The following is a 27462-nucleotide window of genomic DNA, read 5'->3' as shown; positions in this document are numbered from 1 at the left end:
ACATATATCTATCTGTCAATGAATATTTAACAGTTAGAATATAAGTCCTCTGTGAAAGAATGATTTGGCAATAATTTTGTTGAGCAAAGTTCGAACTTCCATTGTTTAAAATAGTTATTATCAAATTTAAAATCTATTGAAGAACAAGTATCAGCTTTTTCAAAAGTTTTGTCCGTTTTTATGAGTACTTCAAACTATAATATCTCAGTGAATAGATATTCAATTCAATCGAAACAAGCGTCATTTGAATCACTACCCTTTTGCCATAGAGTTCAAAATTCTCTATCGATCAGTATATAGTTACCACGACACAGAAGAATAAAAATTTATATTAAAACTCAAAACAACCAAATAATGATTATCAAAAACACGCATTTTCTTCTCCTAACTGCTTCGTGAACAACCAACATCTTTTAATGTATTCAAAAAAACTGTATTAGTTGTTTATTCCCATATCTCGTCTATCCACGGATTATTCTTATTTTATCCCTACTACAACTGTTTTCATCAAAAAAAATTATTTTTTTTTACCAAGACGTTTATAGGTAAAGATGAGTTCTCAAATTCATCGGTAAGTCCACCGATTGATACGGTAGATTTATCTATTCGTCCATTCGAAATATTCGCGCGTTTCCATTGGTTGGAGCAGTCCATCAGAATTTTCCTGTTTATTTTAAAAATTCGCTTCAAGTCTAGTTGTCCGATTGGTTGATGCCACTTTATCACAGAACCACCGACATAACACAGAACTCATAATTATATCTTAGGAGAGGAACGCGCTTATGCTCAGCACGGAACAGAAACCATGATCGTCAACTGTCAACCTAAAAATTTCGTCGAGGGTTAGTGACTTCGAATATGGTGAATAAACTAGTTTGATTGAAGTTTGATAAGCATCAAATAACTTAAATTTACCGCTATAAATTACATTTAACACCTCGGAAACAGAATATAGTTCACAAAAACTTGACCTCTAAACATCAAATTTTCGCCACATGAGTGTCTCTTATGTAAGGTATTCTGTACTAATACTTCACTCTTTAGTTGTATGAGAGGAAATGAGAAGTAGTCGGAACGTATGTTGTCAGTTTGTCCTGTTAGGACGAAATTGTAGTAATGTCAGTTACAAATGTAAGTGGTATAAAAACATAAGAAGATTTAATCTTCATTTTTCATAATTTTTCCGGGTTTTCTTGCAGCTGAAAAAGCAAAGCACCACTGGAATCAATGAAGTCGCCCCGCAGCGATGATTTTTATTTTAGAAATTAAAATAACTCACAATTTTTTCAATTATTATTAATGAAATCAAAACTGAAATTATATGAAAGGTATACTTGAAGGATTTTGAAACAACTCCTTGATTGTCTGCACACAATGTAATGAAAATATCCAATAATTTAGAGTATAATCTGAGTGTGAAATTAGATATAACATTTTTAAAATGCACTTTATAATATGTGATAGAAAATCATGTACCTGAAATGACTTTTGAATTCTTCATCTGAATAACGATGAAATATATTCTCATAATCAATAATACATGGCCTGAGTTTTTTGTTTTCATGATTATAATTTTGTAAAGTTGCCTTCCACTCTCCATCTGTACCAGTTTCCGGAGCACTATTGCGAAGCATCTACAAATCTCCGATTGCAATAAAAGACATTTTGATTACATTCAAATTCAATTTGTTCAATAATATATACTTCTTTTTTAATATAAATAAAGTCAGCTTGCGATCATTGAAACTTATTGTTAAGGTTTACGTAACCTCATTAAAACTTCTACCTACTTCATTTTTTCAACCTTGCCATTTGGAATGTTTACATCAACGCCCAAAACGTTCCATAATCCATTCACTTGATGTTTACAACAGTAACGCTCGTAAGCAAGGGGAACGGGAAAAACTGCGGTCATGAGCATAATCGTTGTGAGCGCTTAGTGGAACGCACAGTATATAGTTTGTGCACAATTGAAAATTCCTAAATAACAACACTGCCTGTCACAAGTCATTAATGTTATTTGTCAGTTATGTCATTTATCCCTTGACACTCTTTTACTCAGCTCTTTTAGGTTATATAGTTGTCAGCTCACAATAATAGTAAACAATAAATATTATGTTGTATTTTATCTAAAACTAGCTGAGAAGATATTGACATGTTAGGTGTATCCTATCATTCATTTTTACCTGAATATCATATATAAGAACTTGTTTAATGATATAATTCATTTATTAATCTAGTACACTGTTCAATCTCAGTCAAAATGTCTTACAGTGTGAATATATCGGTAGAAGCGCCTATTGAAAATCAAATTCAAGAAATCACTTTTGACGGAACTGAGGTTTATCAACCGTAAGTAAATGTGTGACTAATACTATTCCTCTTTATTAATGTTTTTGCTTTTAGTCCTTTGACACTCTCCGAGAGCCTCGCAAAATACGCCCAAAAAATAGACTTCAGTAAGCTATCTGATCTAGAAATAAGAAAAGAAGAATCCAATGAAGATTCTAAATCTGACACAGACAGTAAAGATGCTTTTCAGTCTTCACTGTGGCCGTGGGACTCAGTACGAACCAAGATGAGGAGTGCACTACAGGAAATATGTGTGTTGGCTGACGTTTTAGCTATTGCTAAAGAGAAACGTTATCTTGTTCTGGATCCTGTGCAGCAGGAGCCTCTGGAGACAAAGCCTATGGTTCAGATTTATGCCAGAAAGAAGGCACTTGCAGGTAAGACTAACTATACAGAACTCTACAGTATAGGATGATATGAAAAATATCTACGTCCTGAATCATTACATATTTGACAAAAAGCAAATCACGTTATTGTGATACAGTCTCCAGACACGCTACGTCAGTATGTAATCAATTTTAAATTGTTTGATCATATTGTAATAGGAGCGGCTAGCGTACTTCTTGCCGGGGCAGAAAAAATGAAGACTTCCCAAACAGAAGCTGCCAGAAATCGAACAACTCTAGACTTCCACATAGAACTCTTGAGGCTGAGGCAGAATTGGCGATTGAAGAAGGTATCCAACACGATCATTGGAGATCTCAGCTATAGAACGACGGGTTCCAAGTATCTGCAAACTGGTACGTTTGAAGTAACAAAAGCTGAAGACGAAGAAAAGGTCAATAGTCCACCAAGTAGTCCTTTACCAGGTGGACCTGCCCCACCTAAGGCTAACAGCGCTCTTAGAGTTTCAATACCGACCGAATTGCAAGGTGTTGCATACATTGAGGTGCTTTGCCAAAAAGGTGAGTAGATCATATATAATTATAGACTCAATACAATATAGACTTGATACTCTGTTTCAAACAAACATATCACTATAAAGAATTGTAAACTTTCCATTCGCAATGAACAAAACCTACTAGTCAGTATAAAGACAAAATGATTGTAAACTTGATTGAACTGCAAACGAAATCAATTGTAAACAAAACGAAATACTTACAAAACAGTATCAACAAAATTAGTTGTAAATGTACAAGTCACTATAAATATATAAATCATTAACTGTAAACTCTCTATGAACTATAAAGAAACAACTTACAATATACCATAAACAAAATTAGTTGTTAATGTACAAGTCACTATTAATATATTTAATTGTAAACTTATGATGAACTATAAACAAACAACTTACAGAGCACTATAAACAAAATCAGTTGTAAACGAAATACTTACAAAACAGTATTAACAAAATTAGTTGTAAATGTACAAGTCACTATAAATATATAAATCATTAACTGTAAACTCTCTATGAACTATAAAGAAACAACTTACAATATATCATAAACAAAATTAGTTGTTAATGTACAAGTCACTATTAATATATTCAATTGTAAACTTATGATGAACTATAAACAAACAACTTACAGAGCACTATAAACAAAATCAGTTGTAAACGAAACGAAATACTTACAAAACAGTATTAACAAAATTAGTTGTAAATGTACAAGTCACTATGAATATATAAATCATTAACTGTAAACTCTCTATGAACTATAAGGAAACAACTTACAATATACCATAAACAAAATTAGTTGTTAATGTACAAGTCACTATTAATATATTTAATTGTAAACTTATGATGAACTATAAACAAACAACTTACAAAGCACTATAAACAAAATCAGTTGTAAACAAAACGAAATACTTACAAAACAGTATTAACAAAATTAGTTGTAAATGTACAAGTCACTATAAATATATAAATCATTAACTGTAAACTCTCTATGAACTATAAAGAAACAACTTACAATATACCATAAACAAAATTAGTTGTTAATGTACAAGTCACTATGAATATATAAATCGTTAACTGTAAACTCTCTATGAACTATAAAGAAACAACTTACAATATACCATAAACAAAATTAGTTGTTAATGTACAAGTCACTATTAATATATTCAATTGTAAACTTATGATGAACTATAAACAAACAACTTACAAAGCACTCACTATAAACAAAATCAGTTGTAAATGTACAAGTCACTATAAAAAAAATCAATTTGTAAATCTACATAAAATCAATTGTAAATCTACAGAGCACTTCAAATGGAATAAATTTCAAACTTACAAAACGCTATATACAAAGTAAATTTTAAATCTACGGAGCACTTTAAATAAAATCAATTTCAAGTTTTAAGTTCTTCGAGCACAGAATGTTCAGCGGAGTTGTCCGTTTCAAATGAATCAAATAAAAAAATTATTATTCATTCAACAATAAGGATGGCCCGAGAATTGAGCCTTGTGGTGGTATAGAAGTATTTTTCCTGGGAAGCAGAACTACAACAATAATAAAGTAGTAGATTTGTTTGAAGGTGTGCAAAAACTATTTTACTGAAATGATCAATGTACAAGATACGAGAGTGAAGTTTGATTCTCCTTATATTCTAGACCAAGAAGACCTCTGCAGCGTCAACCTGAACCTCCTCGGCACCGGCCCGCCTCCCTCTAACCCAGACATGCACTGGCAACAGAAACTAGAAGCCGCCCAAAACGTTCTCTTCTGCAAGGAGCTGTTCAACCAGCTGGCCAAAGAGGCGGTCCAACTACAGGCCCCCATCCCGCACATGGTAGTCGGTAACCAGATAATGGCGACTGTCCTGCCTGGGATCCAGTTGATAATCGCGTTGAGGCATTCCACGACAGGCGACAAGAAGCAGCAGAACCCCGCCCTGTCCAAGAGCGATCACGATCATGTTCTGGAGCATTCTCTGCATCAGTTGTTGAGAGAGGTTCATCATAAAAATACTCATCATCCGTTTCCTCATCCCGCTACAGGGCCTTTGGGTCCTTCCAAGAAAAGGATGATTGCAGGTATGTGTGTGAGAGAGTTTGAAGTTTCGTTAAATGAATATTTTTTTTTTAAATGAGTACAAAAAAACAATGCTAGCAAATCAAAAAAGTTGCTGGAGGTCAATCCCACAAATCAATAGTCCAACAGCTGTGAAATCTGTGCACTTTTCTTTTGAAATTTAGGGTTAACTAATAATCTTATGGATTCAATACTAGCAGCGCCATCTCTGTGTTAGCCTGCGAACTTTTGAGTCTATCCAGTAGAACAGTTTCCTATTGATCCACGTTGATTCATTTTGTAGTTTGTGTAAATGTTTGTCTATAATAGTGTTTTACAGCTCTGTTGTGCAGGATAGTTGTTTCGTAAATTCCATCAGACAATAACATATGCCGTCAGTTGAAGAGAAGGTAACCTCAATTTTCTCGACAGGTCCCATGGCAGCAGACAGATACGAGCTCCTAGAAATGACGAAGTCTCAAACCCTTCTCGACCAAATCGTGCAGCAAGCCCAGCATTTCATAATGCGCATGCGCACGGAGTACGTCCTAGACACCATAGCCAAGGAAGTGAAAGACCCCTTGATAACTTCCCACTGGAACACCCTGAACAGCCCTACGCAGTCCTGTGTAAAATTACACATCTTGACTCACGGATATGACGCCGTCTGTCGGACGCCTCTCATCATCCACGTTGGAGAGAAGAGTCTGAAGTGCATTTGCAAAGACGGCAAAGTTATGAACTTGAGCTACGAGCCGCAGGAGTTGAGGGATTTGATTTTTTGTCACATCAACCAGCATCAGATCGTCGCGGTGCAGGCTCTGGCCAAGACGATGGGTTGGCAGGCATTGGGAAATTCGGGGCATTTAGGTGAGATTCATTTGTTCAATAATAATAATAATAATTATAAGTTATTAGGCCACTGTGGTTTGTTAACTAACTCATGGTTACTCCTTATACATTAAAAAAAAAGCAAAAGCATGTGAAACCTTTTAGTTACTAGTATCTTCATTAGATCATCATCAAATAAAATAAGGAGTTGCCAGCCTTATATACTATGTTGATGTTCTCTTTTGTTAGTAGTCTTTTTATCATATCATCGACAGGTAAAATAAGGAATTTCCAGTCTTTTATATGCTATATTAATAATCTTTTTTTGTTAGTAGTCTTTTTATCAGATAAAATGTTAATGTTCTCTTCTGTTAGTATTCTTCAGCTCGTCAAATAAAATGAAGAGTTACCAGTCATATATGCTATGTTAATATTCTCTATTGTTGGTAGTCTTTTTGATCAGATCTTGTCAGATAAATTAAGGAATTATATGCTATGTTAATGTTCTCTTTTGTAAGTAGTCTTTTTATCAGATCATACTCGGATTAAATGAGTTGTCATTCTTCTATGCTATGTTAATGTTCTCTTTTTATCAGATCATCATCAGATAAAATATATATACTAAGTTAATGCTCTTCTGTGTTGGTAGCCTTTTTATCAAATCATGCTCAGATTAAATAAGTTGTCATTCTTTTATGCTATGTTGATGTTCTCTTTTCATCAGATCGTCGGATAAAATAAGAAATTACCAATCTTATATACTAAGTTAATGTTCTTTTTTGTTGGTAGTCTTTTTATCAGGTGAAATGTTACTGTTCTCTTCTGTTGGTAGTCTTCAGCTCGTCAAATAAAATAAAGAGTTACCAGTCTTATATGCTATGTTAATATTCTCCCTTGTTGGTAGTCTTTTTGATCAGATCTTGTCAGGTAAATTAAGGAATTATATGCTATGTTAATGTTATCTTTTGTAAGTAGTCTTTTTATCAGGTCATACTCGGATTAAATGAGTTGTCATTCTTTTATGCTATGTTAATGTTCTCTTTTTATCAGATAATCATCAAATAAAATAAGAAATTACCAGTCTTATATACTAAGTTAATATTCTTTTTTACTGGTAGTCTTTTTATCAGATGAAATGTTAATGTTCTCTTTTGTAAGTAGTCTTTTTATCAGATCATGCTCAGATTAAATAAGTTGTCATTCTTTTATGCTATGTTAATGTTCTCTTTTCATCAGATCGTCGTTAAAATAAGAAATTACCAATCTTATATACTAAGTTAATGTTCTTTTTGTTGTTAGTCTTTTTATCAGGTGAAAAGTTGATGTTCTCTTCTGTTGGTAGTCTTCAGCTCGTCAAATAAAATAAAGAGTTACCAGTCTTATATGCTATGTTAATATTCTCTATTGTTGGTAGTCTTTTTGATCAGATTTCGTCAGGTAAAATAAGGAATTATATGCTATGTTAATGTTCTCTTTTGTAAATAGTCTTTTTATCAGATCATACTCGGATTAAATGAGTTGTCATTCTTTTATGCTATGTTAATGTTCTCTTTTTATCAGATCATCATCAGATAAAATATATATACTAAGTTAATGCTCTTCTGTGTTGGTAGCCTTTTTATCAAATCATGCTCAGATTAAATAAGTTGTCATTCTTTTATGCTATGTTGATGTTCTCTTTTCATCAGATCGTCGGATAAAATAAGAAATTACCAATCTTATATACTAAGTTAATGTTCTTTTTGTTGTTAGTCTTTTTATCAGGTAAAAAGTTGATGTTCTCTTCTGTTGGTAGTCTTCAGCTCGTCAAATAAAATAAAGAGTTACCAGTCTTATATGCTATGTTAATATTCTCTATTTTTGGTAGTATTTTTGATCAGATCTTGTCAGATAAATTAAGGAATTAAATGCTATGTTAATGTTCTCTTTTGTAAGTAGTCTTTTTATCAGATCATACTCAGTTTAAATGAGGGGTTGTCATTCTTTCATGTTATGTTATTGTTCTCTTTTTATCAGATCATCATCAGATAAAATAAGACATTACCAGTCCTATATACTAAGTTAATGTTCTTTTTTGTTGGTAGTCTTTTTATCAGGTGAAATGTTAACGTTCTCTTCTGTTGGTAGTCTTCAGCTCGTCAAATAAAATAAAGAGTTACCAGTCTTATATGCTATGTTAATGTTCTCTTTTGTAAGTAGTCTTTTTATCAGATCATACTTGGATTAAATGAGTTGTCATTCTTTTATGCTATGTTAATGTCCTCTTTTTATCGGATCATCGTTAGATAAAATAAGAAATCACCAGTCTTATATACTAAGTTAATGTTCTTTTTTGTTGGTAGTCTTTTTATCAGATGAAATGTTGATGTTCTCTTTTGTAAGTAGTCTTTTTATCAGATCATGCTCAGATTAAATGAGTTGTCATTCTTTTATGCTATGTTAATGTTCTTTTTTGTTAGAATATTCATTCACACACCTTACTAGGTCTTAGTGATTTTTTGATGAAAAATTATCGTTTTTTCTAATAAAAATTGTATCTTTTTCCTTAGGTACCGGCGCAGTGGAGCCTCTCGGTAACGCCAGCTCGTGTCTGTTGTCCTCCCCGACAGGAGACAGAATCATAGCTGTGAGGTGCGAACCTCAAGCGGGCATACAAGTATCCGTAGCCCACTCTCCTCGAACAGACTTTTTCCCTAGTCGTTTGGTGACGGAGAGGAAGTGGGAGCATCTGGGGGGGCAGTTCCGAGACGTGAGGCTAGATAAGATGGAAGGAAGGAATTTCTTACATAAAATGGAGCTGCTCATGGCTAGCCTGACGAGCAATTCTTGAATGGAATAGACTTTTATAATTTAAGGAATAAATGTTGTTTGAAATGTTTGTGCTTTATTACAGTACAGAGTAATTAATCAATTTATCTACATAATATCTCATTATAATGAATTTTGCATCCTCAGGAGAGACTCAACAATATAACAATACATACACAGACAAAGTACATTTAAAAATGCAATATACTATATGATTTAATACTGAAATTTGAGATTGAGAAACTCATCAATGTTCCAAGAATACAGATAAACCGGTAACCCTTTTATATGATTTCTAAATGTTCAAACCACGTCTGAAGAAGATTTCAAAATGAAATCTTGAAATAATCATCTGTCCCAAACTACCTACACCATAGGCTCTGGTACATGTCTGCCGAAACACAATTACTCACCCGGCTAATACCATGTTTGATATTGACAAACATTAATGCAAGTTACCTCACAAAGGTTAGTCTCGCGAATCAATATCCACCGTGGTATTAACCGGAGAAGTAGTTGTTTTCCGACAGACATTTACCGGAATCTACTGTATAGATAGTTGAATAATTCGAGATTTTATTTGGATATATTTATTTTCTTATACTGACTTAAACTCTTACTTTTTTCTTTGATAGTGGAGCGCTTGCATACTATTTCACTGTAACTTTCATATAGGGAATTCATAAATGCAATCGCTTGCAAAGACCATGAATAAAAAGAAGAAGAAGACTTTAATGAAAGAATGAAAACACTTTTGTCTAATTACCGGTAGTTGCTAATTAGACAAAAGTGTTTTCATTCATTTCATTAAAGTGATCATAAATTACCACAAAATAAACAAGTCATCAATCAAACATAGAAGAAGAAGAATCTTGCTAATCGAGTATGCATAAAATCACAATTTTACCAATTTTAAATGTCTTTATTTCAATCGGTCTTGCTATCTCTAAGATTACATAAATTTTCCCATGAATCTGAAAACTAATTCAGGTTTTTTCTGTTGTGTTGGATGTAAACGGTAACTAAAATTCAAATTCGAAAACGTTTATTTTCAATAATGTACAAATATATTTTAACAACTGGTACTAATTAGTGTTGTTTTTACTACAAAATATTTGGTTGGTAACACAGAAAAAGTGACATTTGATATATGAGCCGCTTTCTCTTGGAGACTGATCACTCGAACATAACTCAATTTACGTAATTTATGACATTGATTTTCTCATTCTGCAAATGATCAAACAGTAAATATGTTTATCAGATAACGAATCAACAAATTGAAAAGCATCTACAAAAAGTCACAAACAAAATTTACTGTTCTTTACCACAGAACGACATTAAAAATACAGTGACTTGAATTAGAAAAAGTTGTCCATTGTGGAACCTATACTAGTGAAACTCTAAAATTTGGAAAAATACAATTATATGTGTGCTGTTTTGTTCGGCTCATGTATGTTCTGAAACAATTTCGAAATAGACCTTGAGATATTTACACGAAATGAGTAATCCAAATTATTGATTGAAATTTTTTTTCACAAAAACATTGCTAAAGTGTTTGCAATTTGGCAACAACGAATGACCAATCTGCATAATTCCCTCGTTTTAAAGTCTACCACAAGCCAAGCCTAGTCAAAATAAAATCAACAGATCAATAATCATTTTCAATGCTATTCATGCCTGAATTGTAATTTATATTAAAGTCATATTTTTCTCGCGTTAAGATAACTTCAATCTTCAAGTGGACAACAATAAAATTGGATTTGTAAACTATTTCAATCATGATTTGACCGGTTGTGACGTATTTTGTGAGACTCACGACATGGATGTTGTCAGATTGTGGTGAATATCAGAGTGACAGTTGCATAGTGAATTATGTAGAATATTATTGTATGGTTCAGAAACGATAGCGTTTTGAATGATATTTTCACAATGAATAGATTTTTTTGGTATGTAAATAGCAGTATACTTCCTAATATGGATTACGTATTCGATTGCGGAAATGAAAGAATAATGAAAATATATTTTAAGTGGGTGGCAACACTGATGCCCCCCCCCACTTATTCTTATATCCTCTTCAGTTGCCTCATTTTCATTCTCTTGGTTCCGTGTTCATCGACTAGTGCAAACAACCTTGAATTAGTGTGACCAATTAAACATCTACGTTTCGACGAATCTACGCATCGAACTTGGGTAACTACATGTAAACTTGCTCTTCGATCTACGAATCCTTCGTAATTAGTATTTATTATTCCAATCACCGTTTTGGCTGCGAATATATTCTATCAACCTTACATTTCCATAAAAATCGACGCTCTGCTGTGCACCGACATTTTGAATTTTCGAATTGCTTCAAATAATAAATGTTGCGTGGCAATATGGGAAGTTGTTTCTCCGCATTTTCGTTGAATACTATTGCCATGCTTAAGAAATTGAAACATTATCACACATTTACCTTTACCCTTTATCCAAAACAACTTGTACGTATTCGCCCAAACGACTGATGTGTATTTTTCAATTTTCTACGAAATTCTACGTTCCACAGAACCATGGGTGACCGCTCCAGAGACAGAGGGGCACGCGTGTACGTCGGGGGCCTGAGCGACTCCGTCAAGAAGGAAGACCTCGAAGGAGAATTCGAGAAGTACGGAAAACTGAACTCCGTGTGGGTGGCTTTCAACCCCCCAGGCTTTGCTTTCATCGAATTCAACAGCTTAACGGACGCAGAAACTGCTTGCGATAACATGAACGGCACCGATTTCCTGGGCTCAAAACTGAGAGTAGAGATCGCCAGGGGCAGGTCCCGTAGGGGCGGACCTCGTGGCGGCGGCGGCAGAGGAGGCGGTGGAGGATACAGAGGAGGCAGCAGCCGTGGCTATGGAGGCGGCGGCGGCGGTTATGGAGGTGGCCGTGGCGGCAGGTCGAGCTACGACAGACGTGACGGAGGTGGCAGATTCGGAGGGCGAGACTTCGACAGAAGAAGCGATTCCTTCAACAGAGATAGTTTTGGAGGTCGCAGAGGAGGCGGCGGAGGAAGATTCGATGATAGGTACCGCTCAAGATCACCTAATTCCGGACCGCCAAGGCGTAGAGACTAAGTACTAGCGTAGAAGTAGACTGTAAGTTAATGAACTGTGTTTAATTTGGTAGATGTTTGTTTCAATGGCTCGCATTAGTTTTTAATTGGACCTGTGTATTGTTATCCAGTGAGCACGACTCTGAAATTAAAACTTGGCGATACGTTATATTTCAGGAACTAATAAGTCAACAAACTGTACTGTTATACTACACAGTTTGTGAAACCCAATGCCACTTTTACAGGGGATTTTTTATTAATTCTGTTGGTGGATATTATAAAAAAATCTAACTTAACCAATGCTGGAATCAACTAGATTTTTTTATGTAACTAGAACTGAATAATCTGTTACAATTAAAGTGAGAAAGTTGAAAAGGTGGTCAACTTCTTCTCGTAACTTGATAATTGTAGATTTTTCTGCGTAAACGTGTTAATTGGAAAGTGACGAGTTCAACTCGTAACTGTTACGTGCTACTTGCTGATCAAATGTAAATAAATTCACCTCAAGACATATAGAGACTACTCAACTGAAGTGATGGTAACATTTGGAACTTACTTTCAAAAATATTTTAAATGGAAAAGTCCGTAGCAAGCGATCGTTAAAGTAGGTGTCGAATCACGAGTTAGTCACTAAAAGTGTTCCTGAAATGGTCCGTTTTTCAACAGTTTTGACTCGATATGACTTGTCCCTGAAAATAAGTGGACACGCCAAATTTTTACTTTAGTTTCACGATCAGCAAAATGAAAATTTGTAATTATTATATTAAAAGTACTTTGGTCTGAATGAAAGTTTTTCAAAACTGACTAGCGAGTGCTGTTGAAACGAATGATTTGCCTTTATTTTTAATTTTAAGTTTGGATCTGGGAATAACACAATCTAATGTACTTGTAAAGTTGTTGTACCAAGGAGGTTGGTAGGGAACGTCTTACAGATATATTGAAATATGTTATTTTGAGGTCTGTTCGGTTTTTTATTGTTCGAATAAAATACTTGATTTTGCATTCTGTACATATTTTTGTAACGGAACCACTGATTTTTGTAATACATTTTTATTTTCTTGGAACAGTCGAGTGAAAACTTGAGAAATTTGTTTCTTGTGGAATGTATGTTTGATTTGCAGATTTTCAACTGTAACTTGTATTTAAACATGAAATAAAATTCAGAAATGATATACCCATGTATTTTAGTGTTATTTATTATTCACTTTCTTTATTTGAAATTTTCGCAGCCGAAAATTCATGTAATTCATAACAAATTTGAGGATCTCTCAAAAGAATAGGTTGATGGTCAACACTGAGGTTTTCACTAACGTTGGCAAAAATATGATGAGAACATTTCAGGGTTTTCAAATCAATTAATATATTAGACAATGAAGTCCGAACTGATGAAATACACCACGATACATTGTCAACCACCATCAAACATAATAATTATAATAATAATAATTTTATTGCGATACGATCTACAAGTGGACACAGCAAAAGTCAAACTTTCGAGAAGTTAATTCTCATTTACCCTGGAATTACCAATTTTAAAATTGGCAGATTTTAATGTATCATCATCGACAAATTACAGTTGAAAATTATATAAATTGAAGAGTTTTTCAAAAATATTCATGATAAACAATATTTACATAGCTATTTTTATCAATGATTTTTGTAACAAATTTCAAATTAGCCAGCAGTTGAACGAATAGTAGCATTTATGTCTCAAGTAAGAAATCACTTAACTTCTTGAAGACTGATATTTTTAAATACCTTCGGTAGAGAACCATATGCTTTTATTGCCTGATAGTAAGCTCCTTTCTCATAATATGTTTAGTTATGGCTGGGAATAGCTAGTTCGTTACATTGTCTGGTGTTAATATGCATATTATTCGAATATTGACAACTATTTCTGGGAAACAGGTATGGATATTTTTTTACGAAACAGCCCAAGAAGTACAACGAGGGCACTGTCAAAATATCAAGTGTATCATGATATTGTATAGCTAAACACGTGTTGCGGTTTTGTAAACTTTCAAGTGGAATATTCACATTAAAGTGTTTTTTTTAATATGTTCTAACGTTGGCGTTTTGAAATTTTGTCAATTTGCATATTTGATATTTTTGCTAATGCCTACAATTTCATGAAATCTGTTTTCTCGTGGCATCTAGTTGGGAAAGACATTTTTGAGCTCAACTTCTCCAATAAAGATTTCACAAAGGTGTGTATGTGAAGTATAGAAGTTTCTCTCTAATACAGACTATCTTTCAAAATGGTCTATATTATATTGTGAAATTGAAAAATATACACAGGACTGGTACATAACTATAATGTGTGAAAACGAATCCATTGTAACATATTAAAAAAAAACACTTCATTGTGAGTTTGCCACTTAAAAGTTTACAAAACCGTGACACGTGTTTCGCTACACAATAATAATAATATGCTTTATAAAAATATGCGTAATAAGTCAGTAATATTCATCCAAAGTATAATAGAGTCTATCAGATAGAAATTGTTTGACTAACTTCCTGAATTGGAGGTCATTTCCATAGGCAAATGATTGTACATTTTTCCACCTTTGTAAAATATGGAGTCTCTGGTAATGTTTTTAGTTGGCACAGTGAATTTCAGAGTGTCTGCTGTTTCGGGTGTTTATGGCATCTTCAGGCGTCTCAATGACTTAACAAATCCTGTGTTGTAAAAAAAACTTGTATTGTACAAACAGGATGAAAGTGTTGAATAGGAAATATATACATATAATAGCAATACATTCATGAAGGGTCTATTCGACCCTTCATCGCAAGGGCCACTGGTTTATTCATCAGATTTGTGTCCCCTGTTTTCAACAAACTGGGGCCGATTCATGAGATAGGAATAAAAGAATTTCAGCAGATTTGAATTGAAACCAGTCTATTTGAGTTTGGAAATGAGTATGGTGGGGTCCAACTTGTCGAAGGCCTTTGAGAAGTATGTTTATATAGTGTCTACCTGAAGCTGATTTTCTAGTATTTTTTATTCTAGTAATAAGTTTATAAGGTGATACCAGACAAACCCGGTTTCTCCACAGTTGATTTTTATAATTGGATGTTAGATCACTGGAAGAATAATAAAAGTAAATCCAAGAACAAGTGAGTATATCGAAGAAAAACTAATAGTAAAGGTCTTCAGGACATGAAACTATTAATTTCTAGTGAATTGAGACGGTTTTGATGATGGTAGTTGAAATTATAGGTATATGTCCCAGTACAAAACATAGAACTAGGTTTATTGAATATTATTTGAAAGACAGTTTTTTGTGGAGAACTCAATACTTCTTACCGTTCATTTTTATTTAGCTTCGTTCAATTTTCAGATTGTGAAAGTTTATATACCCAAAAAACAGTAAGGAGTAGGTTTATTATTATTTTATAATTTTTGTATTCGACCAGAACCGTTTGACTGATTGAATTTTATTATCTTCGAATTCCCTTACTTTACGAAAGAGAACTGTTGCTGGAGAAAAAAACGAAATAAAAACTGGGATTTTGCTGTAAACTAGAATTTGTTATTTTTTAATGAGCTGAAGTTATTCCATAGTTAGTTTTTCTTGTTTTTCTGTCAGGTTGTGATTCAATATATTTTATCATCATTTTTTCTCATCTGTTTAGTATAATTTCCGTAGACCACTGCAAGAGACAGTTTAAGGCAAAACTGTCACACTCATTTCTAAGTTAGTACCTAGTATTTTGGAATTTTGCTAAATAAATACCCATTTTTTATATATTCATTGCATTTTCGAAATTTACTTCATTATTCTAGTGAAATTATACGAAAATCTTATTTCACGTTTCTGTCGATTTACTTTATCATCGCAATTTTCGAATAATATAACGCCCTCACCAGTAAATTTTCGTTTCTATGAACGCTCGCGTCCTAAGTGTATTATACACATCGAAAGGATTACTCAATTTGTATTCCCATTAAATTTTCTGTTTCTATGAACGCTCGCGTCCTAAGTGTATTATACACATCGAAAGGATTACTCAATTTGTATTCCCATAGAATTTTCTGTTTCTATGAACGCTCGCGTCCTAAGTGTATTATACACATCGAAAGGATTACTCAATTTGTATTTCCATAGAATTTTCTGTTTCTATGAACGCTCGCGTCCTAAGTGTATTATACACATCGAAAGGATTACTCAATTTGTATTCCCATAGAATTTTCTGTTTCTATGAACGCTCGCGTCCTAAGTGTATTTTACACATCGAAAGGACTACTCAATTTGTATTCCCATACATATAAATGGCATTTACCAAATTATGATACGGATAAATAAAAAAAAAATACCGCAAGTGGTCGAACGTGCCGATAACCTCCATATACAAAGAAGGTACGCGGATGCCATGTGCTATCGCTTCTTTTTGTGTTGTGATTTTCCATTGTGTAAAGTCAATCAATTTGTGAAAATTTTATCAAAAATTTGAAGTGAGGGCCCCATTCATTCACGCCAGTATCCAGACCAGATGGTTCGGATTACCACTATTAAAAAAATATTAAAAAAACTCATGTTGGCAGCAATGCTTCGAGCAAGATGGCGGAGTCAATTATTGACTAGAAGAGCCATTGAATAATATGTAAAGAGCGAGAGAGTAAATTAAAATATCGACTGGAAAAACTTTGCCCAGCTTTGTGAATATATTACTTGACTAAATCGTAACAAATTTTATAAAAAATCATTTTAAAGAGTCACTGTAGAAAACAAATGAAAGACAATCATGTTGTGATATAAATATAAAAAGAATTGCTTAGCTGTGTTTATATGAATAATAAAACAACATTCCAAAGTTTGCTGATATTGAAAGTATATATGGAGGATTTAAACAGAGTATAAATTATATACTGATCAGAATTTTGGATAGGAAACTTCAATGACGATAGCACGAATTGACAGAACTGTACATAACTACATGATTATAATATATTGACATTTTGCGGGTACTTCAAATCCCCATAAGACTTGAATTCACATATTTAAATATTTTCAGTGAACGAACATACATACCATTGCTAACGTCACTAGCTCAGCATCGTTGCGTGAAAATTTTTGAATATGACTAACCTTTAGACGTGTATAAGATTGAAGTACCCAATGTAATAACTTCGATCTTCGATAATATCATCTGACAGTGGAAGTTTCCACGATCAATGTCATATTTTCGTTCTTTGTTTAAATAACCTGCTTAGACTGTTGGTTGAACAAAGAGGTAAGAGTTATATATAAAAGCGTTTGCTACGGAAAATGTTTACTAGTATTGGAAAGATTCTGTCCACTGAGCTGAAAAAACCGGTTAGTGCATATTTCCAGAGATACTTGCAGACCACAGTCATCAAAATGGTTAAAGTAAGTGCATACAAATTTACGATATTAGGCATTAATTACATAACTGTAAATAGCAGGCCAAGACTGTACTTTACAAACATGAATATTTTGTTTGTATTCATATTTTGATGTATTTCTTTTTTTGTTAGGAGGGAGACTCAGTTCCAAATGTTGACCTGTATGAAGATCTTCCAACGAACAAGGTGAACTTGGCCCAGTTATCTGCCGGAAAAAAAGTCATCCTTTTTGCGGTTCCCGGAGCTTTTACGCCTGGCTGCTCCAAGGTAAGTGGAAAAACCATCCTTGGAATAAATTAGCGAGTCATGAAAGTCATTCAATGTTACGACTTGGGTAATTACAAGCAAACAATTACCAGTTTCATGGAATGCCACAGATACTGTGTAATTTGTAATTGAAAAGTCATCAGTCATTTTCAATTGGTTATAGTACATGGGCAAAGTCGCTAAGTTCCGAGATGTTTGTTGTTTTCTTGATAGGTCAGAAAAAGACTAGCCAGAGTTGGACTGTTTATTTTTTATGTTGTGTAGTTTTCAAGAAATAATTTGAAAAATAGCTATTTTGAGTAAAGCTGAAATTTTCATGACTGTTTCATTTTGATTATGATACATGAGATGGGATGTAAATGAAAAGAGAACGGTTTTTTTAATATAAAATGGATTTGTATTAAAATTTCTAAGGTGTTTCAATAAGAATAATCATGCATTCGGCAAATTAAATTTATTAGTATAAATAAAAATAATTGTGCATTCCTCAGGGTTTTTACTAAGAGGCCTGTCGATAAGTTCTTTTAATTAAAAAAAGTATCCCAAAGAAATAAATACTTGCACATGTGAGGATTATTGAATGTTCAGTTAAAACTTCAATCTATCAACAATTTCATTTTCCAGACTCATCTTCCTGGGTATGTAAAGAAAGCAGACGAACTAAAGAGCCAGGGAGTCGCAGAAATTGTCTGTGTATCAGTCAATGACCCCTTCGTTATGGCGGCCTGGGCAAAGGACCAAAACACCGCAGGAAAAGTGCGACTTCTGGCCGACCCAACGGCCGCATTGGCCAAGGCTTTAGATTTGTCTGTCGACATTCCTCCGCTGGGCGGAATTAGGAGTAAGAGGTATTCGATGGTCATCGAAGACGGAAAAATTACATCTCTGCAAGTGGAACCCGACGGTACGGGTTTGTCTTGTTCTCTCGCAGATAAAGTCAAGTTGTAATTAGGTTATAAGTTAATCTCGAAATGAATAAATGATTGTTCTTCCATAATATATTGCAGTTTGATTTTGTGATAATGACCCGTCTATCACCCTTCTCCAAAGCTCATGGAAAAATATTCGCCGATTTAAATATATGACAACTAGAAAACAATTCAACATGACACAAAAAATACAGTATTCAACAGAAAAAGATATATATATATATATATATATATATATATATATATATATATATATATATATATATATATATATATATATATATATATATATATATATATATATGTGGTTCTCCGAAGCTTTATATGGGACAAATGGGAAGAGCTTTAAAAATATATAAAACAGAATAGACATGTTTTTTTTCAATGAGAAAATGTATTCAATGTTTACAAACTATGTCTTACATTTCACATTTTGAAGAGCTAGGTTCAAAACCATCTTTTTGGAATGTTTATAAATCAATAGATTTAAAAATTCGCAATATTTGCATCGACATATGCAGAAACGGCTTATGTTAAAAAATATTTCACACACTTTGTTTAATTCAAAATTAAAGATAGGAAGAGTTTAATTAAATACCCTATATTCTTTCTTTCAAATGGGCAAATGAGAGAACTCAATTATACAAATACATTATGGAAATATTGTTTATTAATATCACAACTCACTAAAGAATTGAACTCTTCTTTTTCTATAAAACTTATCGTTTTGTGTCGGACTTTATCATGCGTTTGACATTCACCGAAAATGTGGGGACCTGTAGCTCGATTGCATTTGAATCTGTCAGTTTTGACAACTCCTCACATATAAAATTCCAGTAGCATGATTGCCCCTACAGTATCAGATATTTTTAAGAAAACCGCAAAATCACTTTTTTATGTCGACATAAGACACTGTTCTAACTCTTTTCGCCAAAAAGGTTACGTCGTGACAGTTCTAGATGCCTATTGCAAAATCGGACGTTATATAGCTCTCCTGTTGAAGCAAAATCCTTTCATTGGGGAGCTGCGCCTCTACGATAAGAACAACAACATATGTGCAGTAGCTGAGGACTTGAGTCACATCGATACCAGAACAAAGATTAAATCTTTCGGAGGGAAGGCTGTACTAAAACATGCCATCACAGTAAGTACAATGTTTTTATCAGTAGATAGGCAAACACTAAACATTACCTACTGTTACTGTTAGATACTACTTCCGCTTCCTTTTTTGAACTGTATAAAACAATTCTAGAACATTAAATAGGTAATGCCCACAAGGGTTTAACACATTAGATGTAAACAGGAGCAGTTCTGATGTACTTACCAAGATCTGGAAAGTTCAAAGGTCTAACTGCACATCTTCAGTGATGGTCTAACCACTTTTTGAGCAGGCCTCTCCTTCGAAACTTCCTTCGGAGCTGAATATTCACATAGTTTTTATTTTTATTAGGATGCAGATATCGTTGTTGCTGTTGGTGGTTGCAAGGAATCTCACAAAGAAACCGCCAAACAACTGTTTGAGAAAAACGTTGATGATGTAAGGATGGCAGCCCTAAACATGATCGAATTTAACCCCAAAGGAGTTTTCTGCGTCTCCAAACCTCCTATCGAGGGTTTGGTTCCGGTGATAACTGAGGTAATGTAGGTATTTTACAAATTCCTTACTAAGAGGAAAGTAAACTCCTCAAAACAATTAAAGGATCACTTCTTTATGAGCTTGTACCAGCAAAAGACTTATTATTATTTATATTATTTTGAAAAGCAATGCAAATGTCTACCAAATCTATGCTAAATTGTTGAATAATTTTTTATTGTGTATTGGGTATACGTGGGAAAATTAAAGAAGTACCAAAATCAAAACCCTTCAATTATTATTGAAATCAAAAGTAAACAAAAATTGTTTTTGCGTTCTCGAAGAGCGATTTCCAGCTCATCCAAAATGGTGGGTTGGTTTTGACGGCTTCAGATGCTTCTTCTCAGTTTATCCTAGTCGTGTTTGATGGGATTCAGGTCCGGGCTGCAAGCGGGCCACCCCAAAGTGGCGATATTGTGGGCTTATAGGGACTGACCCACGATCCCTGTAGCGTAGAGACGGCGTTATCGTGCATAAAAATGAAAGAGTGACCTTCTCTGCTTCTGCAGGCGATCAGGGATCCCTTGCGGATGACTACAAGGTATGTACGATCATTGAATGTTATTCCACCCCACACCATTGTTGATCCACCTCCAAATGGGACTGTTTTGAAGGTAAACAGCAAAGACATGTTATTATATTTATCATTAAACTTATTCTCGTACACGATCATCAAAAAGAAGTGATCCTTTAATGGTTTTGAGGAGTGTATATAGAGAAATGAATATACCATTCCCAAAATGATTATTTTTTGTTATGTCGGATTATTCCAGGACTATGTTTATTACATTAACATCTAATGCTTTATGAAAAATACACTATATATTACTGTCTATGTTGCAAGTGAAAATATTCAAAAGAATCTGAAAAGTTTTGGTAATGTGATTTTTCAAAAACTTTCCCATCTTTTTGTATAGGAATACAAGAAAGCGGGACTGTACGACAGCAGGAAAATAATCGGAATAACAAACGTGACTTCGATGAGAGCGAATAGCCAAGTTGCTGCAGCAACTGGACGCGGTGCCTCCGAAATAGTCTGCCCAGTTGTTGGAGGCTCCAGTACAAATTGCGTGGTGGCAGTTTTGTCGCAAGTCAGGCCAAAAGAATTGGATTTGGTAGGGTTTATATTGAAGTCCCAAGCGTGAAGTTCTATCAAAATATTTCATTTGTTTCATTTCAGAAATGTCCTGGGTCTGTGCAACAATTGATTGGCAACAGCGAAGATGATGTACTGAAGTTATACGCAGACTGTGGGACTGTGTGTTTATCACCAGCGCTGGCTGTTTCTCGTTTCATAAACACCCTGTTGAAAGCTTTCAAAGGAGAAACGAACTGTGTCGAGTGTGCTTTTGTCCGACAAACTGGCCATATTGGACAGTTTTTGCCGTATATGACGTCCATCGTAAGATTAGGTGCGACAATCTAAAAATAGAGTGTGTTGTCTATTTTTCAATGCCCCGGTATTTTTAATGGTGAAACCATTGTTTTCTGAAATGGGTTTCATCTCCGACTAAAGTCTATCCAAATCCAAGATAGAGTCAAACAAAACAAAACCGAAGCGTGATGTTCACATGATCGCCCAGTGTCAGATGGAAAGGGCAGCGTTCATTGGCGAATTCGCCTTCTTGGTATGAGTTCGGTACCAGTACAGGGTTGTAATCAGTCTTTTTCGTGTTTGTGTGGCGTGCGTTATTGTATATTGTTTAAAATTGTTTTCCAAGATGTCCAGACACTGCTGATGACACTGTGAGCTATCCTCTGAGTCCAGCCAGGAAACGATAAAAAAAAAGACATTTGAGTGTTGAGATGAAAGAAGTGATTTTAAATGTGTTCAAGAAAGAGATGGAAGAAATTGAGACATCGACTGTCGACGAAGTCGTATCGAAAGTTTCAGATAAAATTGGAGTGTGTTGCGCTTCGATTTACAATGTTTTACGAGAATATAAACAAAATCATACATTTTCCAAACCGAATACAAATCAGAATCGTCAAACCATTATAAAATTAATAGATGATGCTGATAAACATGCAATCAGGAGGAAAGTGCATAAGTACTTTTTCGGAAATGAAATACCCACGATAGACAAAGTACTCACAGAAATAAATGAAGATGTTTTATTGCCAAGTTTTAAGCGGTCAACATTCCATAAAGTATTGAAACATTTGAATTTTGTATGGAAAAAACGAGGGTGCAATAGTTTATTATTGGATAGAGAGGAAATTGTGTTATGGAGGAGAGAGTATTTGACCAAAATTAAATATTATAGGGAACAACAGAGAACAATTTATTATATGGATGAAACCTGAGTTAATGCTGGTCATACTATCCCTAAAGTATGGGTCGATGAAACTGTGACCTCATCTAGGAGGGCCTTTCTAGATGGACTATCCACCGGATTAACAAATCCATCAGGTAAACTTATATTTATATTAAGAACTGCCTCAATCTCAATATATAAAAAGTAAACCTCGTATTTGTTTTATTCACTTACATACCTCTTCATAATTTCAGGCAAAGGAAAACGGCTTATTATTTGTCACATCGGCAATGAGAATGGGTTTGTTGCTGAAGGGCTGTGATGTTTCAAGTCGAAGAAAACTGGAGATTATCACGAATCGGTGATACGGTGAACGGTGAATCTTTCGAACAGTGGTTTTCAAAAGTTCTACCCCATCTGGAGGATAATGCTGTGATTGTAATGGACAATGCACCTTATCATTCGCGACGGTTAGAGAAGATTCCGATAACGTCTTCAAAGAAGGTTGAAATCCAAAATTGGCTGCGATTAAAAAATATTAGCTTTGAAGACTCAATGCTAAGAGTACCAGCTACTAAAAATTGTCAAGGAGTGCAAGCTTGAATACCAAAAACATATAGTCGATGAGATGGCAGCAGGCCAAAACAAAATTGTCCTTCGCCTGCCTCCATACCACTGCGAGCTCAATCCCATCGAGTTAATATGGGCGGATGTGAAGAATTTTGTAGCTCAGCATAACACCACGTTCAAATTTGCAGATCTCAAAGTACTTTTTGATGAGGCTTTGAAAAGAGTAACAGCTGAGACATGGGAGAAGTGTGTTCGGCATGTGATATCGGAAGTCGAGACAAAGATGTGGAAGCTTGATAACATAATAGAGGCACAAATTGAGCCACTGATAATTCAGATTGGTGAGGATGACACTACTGATGAAGAGACAAACTCATCCATTTGAATAATTTTGATTAATATTCCTTTTGATTTTATATAAAATAAAAATTATCACTACAGAAATAATTACGTCTCTTTTCATATAATGCTTGAGTGCGCTGTGAAAAATCCAATGAAAATCTTTTCATATTACACATATTATCTGCATTTTTCCCGTTAAACAGCAAAACTGGTGCATTTCACTCGTTATTATAAAAAAGTTTTCCTAAGTATGATATAGCATTTGCGATCAACAAGATGTTGGTTCTGAATACGACCCTGGCCAATTCTTGGGATTTTCAGTATCACGTGCGTAGGGCATGTCAATGTTTACATCCACTCTATCTTGGATTTGAATTTGCTTTACTTCATTCAAATGTAGCATCATTGAAATATCGCAATCTTGGTTCATGAGAGTAACTTTGGTCATGGACGTAAAAAAATAAAAGGACTCAGCAAATCGGTATCTACGACACAGATTGTAGAAGTTGCTAGATACGATGGCGCGGGTTACGGGGAAAGAGGAGACCTGCGATAGACTGTGACTGCCACTCCACCGACAGTGGCGCACATAACTCGATTAATTGGGTAATTCTGAAAAGAAAAATACGTGAAATTTCATATATTCAAATAAACTTTCGAGATAGATATGATATTTACATCAAACAAATAAATAATTTCATTTGAAATTCAAATATCGATTACAGATAATAATCATCGTTTCAGAAGAAAATACAGAGATTGAAAACCACACGTTTCTGGGGGGAAACTACTGATCAATCTCAGAGATATTTTTTTATCATTATATGTTTGAAATATGAACACGAAATTGTGAAATAGAAACAAATCAAAAGAGTAATGTAATGGTTACATAAACAACAAGGTGAAGCTTCAGATGTTTGTTTAGAATATCCTTCAATATCATTAGCTGTTAAATCGTTTATGTATAACAACAAAAGTATCGGTCCCAGTATTGAAACTTGTGATACTCCATTTTCTATTTCGCCTCCTGATGAGGATGATGAAGTTTTCACAATATGACTTCTTCCTGTGAGATATTTCTCGAACTATCTATGAGTAATTCCACGGATGTCATAGTGATGGAGGTTTTTCAGCAGTATTCCATGATCTACACAGTCAAAGGCATCAGCAAAGTCACAGAACACTGCTGATGATGGATCTTTTTTATTAGTATTTCCATAAACATTGTATAACAAAGAATAGATAGCATCGTGGGTGTTGTTTTGACTGAAGGTCGAACTGGCTATTGCTTATAAATGAATGCAATTTACCTGGTTCTTTTTGACCGATTTTAAATTGCAGGTCGCCATGGCATAATGTCAAGTCACATGCCCAAAATAAGCGGAGACGAAGCTGCGCTTTTAAAGAAAGCCGCTATAATAATAAGAGAGCATATCCGAATGGGCGAATCCTTCGTTACTGGGGAAGTCGTACCCCCAACAGAAGACACTCCAGCCCCGGCAGTCAGTGAGACCACCGCCGAGAAGAGTCTAAGAACAGTACAAAAACATGTATGAATTCCACGAATAAATTTTTATTGTACGCACTGTTAATCATCTGCAGTATTTTTTATTGAAAGAACTAGACGTAACAAACAACGGGCTTCCAGGTGCTCCCAACCTGAAATTTCCCTTCTCCGTAGATGCTTTCTTTATGCAGGATTTCAGCGGATAGGACCCCCCCTTCAGAAAAGTTGTCGGCGTCTTTTTATACAGTTTTATGCACCTGGGTTGTTGAACGACATCTCTGATTTCGTCTTGCTTCTTTCTGTGGATTATGAAAGAATCCGTATGATTCAGCAGCTTTTTCATGGACTTTTCAGAAGATTTTGCTGAAGTATTCAGCTCCTTCGAGTCATCTTCTTTCACTAACGTGCCTGAGCTTCTCAAGTCCTCACTTAGTAGGGTTTCGTTCGAATTTAAATCATCTTTGAAAATAGTCTCACAGGATACATTATCTTCAGCAGATATTACAGTTACCTGGGATTCCCTGAATCTCTCAACCATTGTTTCTTGCGATTTGTTAGTGATCTGTGACTTGTTACTGATCTTCGACTTGTTACTGATCTGCGATTTGTTACTGACCTGTGTCTTGTTACTGATCTGTGATTTGTAACTGATCTCCGATTTTGTAGCTTTTTTCTTTTTCTCCGAAATGGAAATCACACTGTCCAAATGTTTAACATAATCCGGTGTCATCAACGGAGGCAAATAGTCGGTCTGTATTTCCTGAGTGTTCGTTAACGAGTCCACCGGTTCACTAGAATTTTCCGGGCCATGCAAACATGATCCACTAGAATTCGGAAAATCGAGGGATTCAAAATATTTCATAACGTGTTCCGTTTCGTTTTTCCTGCGTTTATTTTCTAGTTTCGCTTGTTTCTCACTCCTCATCTTTGGGCTTTTTGGTGTTCTAGTTTCCTTGTTGGGTTTCCAAGTTGCCCAATACGTTTCTTCCAACTTATCCAGAGTCAGCTTGGGGTGTTTCGGTTTGCCTATTTTCGAATTCGGCTGTTTTACAACAGTTGAATTATTATAAGTTTTCGGAGAGTAGTTGTTGGTTATGCTAAGATTGGAGAATTTGTTGAATTGGTGGATGTATATCGGGCATTTTCTTTCATTTTCATATTCTATGGAGGGTAAGATTTTCTTGTTTTTCTTTGACGCTGTTGTATCGATGTGTTTCAATCCTCCAACGTTGTAATAATTGGAATAATCCTGAAAATCGATCCAAATATTAGAATGGAAACGAAACTGCCAAACCAAAATTAATTTTGCACCCAGAAAATTGTATGTTTTTCATACCGAGAACAACAAATAAATTGGTACAATAAAGTGTATTTAGGAAAAAATATTATGTCGGTTTCAAAAGGTTAACTTGCTCTGTGGTCCACAAAAATAAACCGAATTATTGGAAAAGATAGGGGAAAATTCTACTTTATGGGATACTCATGGATTTTCGCAATTTTTTCTGTGATGATACTACGTGACGGTAGGAATTCAGAACACTTTTTATTTTTTGTCGGACTCAATTAGTTTTCGAGATATAGCCTGTCAAAGTTTGTATGGTGTCATATTTTCCCTTTTTTTTCAAACAATAAACTATTGCAATTCACATATTTTTTATCCAACACATGTTTTTCCATATCATCGCACTTTTTTCTATCCCTTTTCATCCACTTATTTCACTTATTGCCAAGTTTCTTGAAATTAGACTCAAATTCCGTAATTCCTCACATGCTAACTCAACCTAACCTAACTCGACCTAACCTAACTCAGTCTAACCTTACTTAAGATACTTTAGAATTTCAAAAACTATGTATCTTCAACATCTAACCTGACCTCTAAATTCTAAAAGGAACGTTTTTCCGAATAGTGAAACTTAATGCAGTTTATAAGAATTGATTTGTGTGCACCTGACAAATTATGGAATTTCATTCTAATTTCAGGAAACTCGGCAATGAGTGATTGAAAAGGGATTAAAAAAGGTGCGACGATATGGAAAAAGTTGTGTTAAATAAAAAAATATGTGGATTGCAATCGTTTATTGCTTTTAAAAGAAGGTAAAATATGACGTCATACAAACTTGAGCCCGACAAAAAATTAAAAGTGTTCTGAATTCCTACCATCATGTAGTTCATCCATGAAAAAATCTCGAAAATCCGTGAGTATCCTATAAAGTATAATTTAGCCAAAGATAGGTATATTACAAAAATGGGAATAGGGGCTTGTAAAGGAATAATTCTGGGAAATTGGGGAGATTATTATCCACTATTGATATAAAAAATAGCATTGTTTTTTCTCATAAGAGACTGACTAAACTATTGTTGCACCAAAGCGAACCTATCAGTTGAAAAAGTACTTACATATTCCTCAGGGTAATATTGTACATTTTTCGGAGACTTCAGTTGCGGTTTTTCGTACAAAGCATAGGCCATGTCAACTCTTAAATTTCACTTTGAAGATCCAGAACCTCCACTTGGACGGAATCACGAAAAGATCTTGTCAAACTACTGTCAAAGTGAAGTAATGAAAGACAACT

General features: G+C 34.5%; 5 protein-coding genes and 1 long non-coding RNA gene across 7 annotated transcripts; 4 read left to right on the top strand and 2 right to left on the bottom strand.

Annotated features, from left to right (window-relative positions):
• Nucleotides 1-2042: 2042 nt before the first annotated feature.
• On the top strand, nt 2043-9008 carry MED17 (Mediator complex subunit 17). The gene is made up of 6 exons (XM_074176203.1): nt 2043-2352; nt 2407-2729; nt 2898-3257; nt 4904-5326; nt 5736-6173; nt 8684-9008. Exons 1-6 carry the CDS (start codon nt 2264-2266, stop codon nt 8962-8964), a joined length of 1914 nt encoding a protein of 637 aa, XP_074032304.1. The 5' UTR covers nt 2043-2263; the 3' UTR covers nt 8965-9008.
• A 1969-nt stretch (nt 9009-10977) lies between these two features.
• Rsf1 (Repressor splicing factor 1) lies at nt 10978-13197 on the top strand. The gene is made up of 2 exons (XM_023166752.2): nt 10978-11132; nt 11485-13197. The coding sequence occupies exon 2, from the start codon at nt 11489-11491 to the stop codon at nt 12035-12037; it is 549 nt and encodes a 182-aa protein (XP_023022520.1). The 5' UTR covers nt 10978-11132; nt 11485-11488; the 3' UTR covers nt 12038-13197.
• Nucleotides 13198-14458: 1261 nt separating this feature from the next.
• Nucleotides 14459-15519, bottom strand: LOC141482621 (uncharacterized). The gene is made up of 2 exons (XR_012465617.1): nt 15323-15519; nt 14459-14694 (listed from the first exon to the last, which is right to left on the bottom strand). It is a non-coding gene; the product is annotated as an uncharacterized lncRNA (long non-coding RNA).
• Nucleotides 15520-17212: 1693 nt separating this feature from the next.
• Prx5 (Peroxiredoxin 5) lies at nt 17213-18649 on the top strand. The gene is made up of 3 exons (XM_023166749.2): nt 17213-17387; nt 17516-17650; nt 18275-18649. Exons 1-3 carry the CDS (start codon nt 17286-17288, stop codon nt 18596-18598), a joined length of 561 nt encoding a protein of 186 aa, XP_023022517.1. The 5' UTR covers nt 17213-17285; the 3' UTR covers nt 18599-18649.
• Nucleotides 18650-19340: 691 nt separating this feature from the next.
• LOC111510802 (malate dehydrogenase, mitochondrial) lies at nt 19341-24974 on the top strand. 2 transcript variants are annotated; one of them, XM_074176200.1, is made up of 5 exons: nt 19348-19723; nt 20030-20215; nt 21130-21327; nt 21393-21624; nt 24724-24974. In XM_074176200.1, the coding sequence occupies exons 1-5, from the start codon at nt 19421-19423 to the stop codon at nt 24936-24938; spliced, it is 1134 nt and encodes a 377-aa protein (XP_074032301.1). In that variant the 5' UTR covers nt 19348-19420; the 3' UTR covers nt 24939-24974. The 2 variants fall into 2 exon arrangements, with proteins under 2 accessions (XP_074032302.1, XP_074032301.1); XM_074176201.1 differs by lacking the exon at nt 21130-21327 and having other exon boundaries at nt 19341-19723.
• On the bottom strand, nt 24936-27425 carry LOC141482618 (uncharacterized). Its single transcript, XM_074176199.1, has 2 exons — nt 27287-27425; nt 24936-26138 (listed from the first exon to the last, which is right to left on the bottom strand). Exons 1-2 carry the CDS (start codon nt 27356-27358, stop codon nt 24975-24977), a joined length of 1236 nt encoding a protein of 411 aa, XP_074032300.1. The 5' UTR covers nt 27359-27425; the 3' UTR covers nt 24936-24974.
• Nucleotides 27426-27462: the final 37 nt, after the last annotated feature.

This window comes from Leptinotarsa decemlineata, unplaced genomic scaffold (genome assembly GCF_025532065.1).
Source record: "Leptinotarsa decemlineata unplaced genomic scaffold, Ldec_3_MD MMD2_tig00001621_RagTag_RagTag, whole genome shotgun sequence".
Classification (NCBI taxonomy): Eukaryota; Metazoa; Arthropoda; class Insecta; order Coleoptera; family Chrysomelidae; genus Leptinotarsa; species Leptinotarsa decemlineata.
This window is presented reverse-complemented; position numbering and strand designations above follow the sequence as displayed.

Excerpts from the sequence above, each read along its gene's own strand:
- Rsf1 (XM_023166752.2), top strand. The coding sequence starts at position 11,489 with ATGGGTGACCGCTCCAGAGACAGAGGGGCACGCGTGTACGTCGGGGGC.
- LOC141482618 (XM_074176199.1), bottom strand. The coding sequence starts at position 27,358 with ATGGCCTATGCTTTGTACGAAAAACCGCAACTGAAGTCTCCGAAAAAT. Across the intron at positions 26,139-27,286 it reads AATATTACCCTGAGGAATAT|GATTATTCCAATTATTACAA; the intron begins GTAAGTACTTTT and ends ATCGATTTTCAG.
- LOC111510802 (XM_074176200.1), top strand. The coding sequence starts at position 19,421 with ATGATTGCCCCTACAGTATCAGATATTTTTAAGAAAACCGCAAAATCA. Across the intron at positions 19,724-20,029 it reads TACTAAAACATGCCATCACA|GATGCAGATATCGTTGTTGC; the intron begins GTAAGTACAATG and ends TATTTTTATTAG. Across the intron at positions 21,625-24,723 it reads GACGTCCATCGTAAGATTAG|GTCGCCATGGCATAATGTCA; the intron begins GTGCGACAATCT and ends TTTAAATTGCAG.
- Prx5 (XM_023166749.2), top strand. The coding sequence starts at position 17,286 with ATGTTTACTAGTATTGGAAAGATTCTGTCCACTGAGCTGAAAAAACCG. Across the intron at positions 17,388-17,515 it reads CAGTCATCAAAATGGTTAAA|GAGGGAGACTCAGTTCCAAA; the intron begins GTAAGTGCATAC and ends TTTTTTTGTTAG. Across the intron at positions 17,651-18,274 it reads TTACGCCTGGCTGCTCCAAG|ACTCATCTTCCTGGGTATGT; the intron begins GTAAGTGGAAAA and ends TTCATTTTCCAG.
- MED17 (XM_074176203.1), top strand. The coding sequence starts at position 2,264 with ATGTCTTACAGTGTGAATATATCGGTAGAAGCGCCTATTGAAAATCAA. Across the intron at positions 2,730-2,897 it reads CAGAAAGAAGGCACTTGCAG|GAGCGGCTAGCGTACTTCTT; the intron begins GTAAGACTAACT and ends ATATTGTAATAG. Across the intron at positions 5,327-5,735 it reads CAAGAAAAGGATGATTGCAG|GTCCCATGGCAGCAGACAGA; the intron begins GTATGTGTGTGA and ends TTTTCTCGACAG.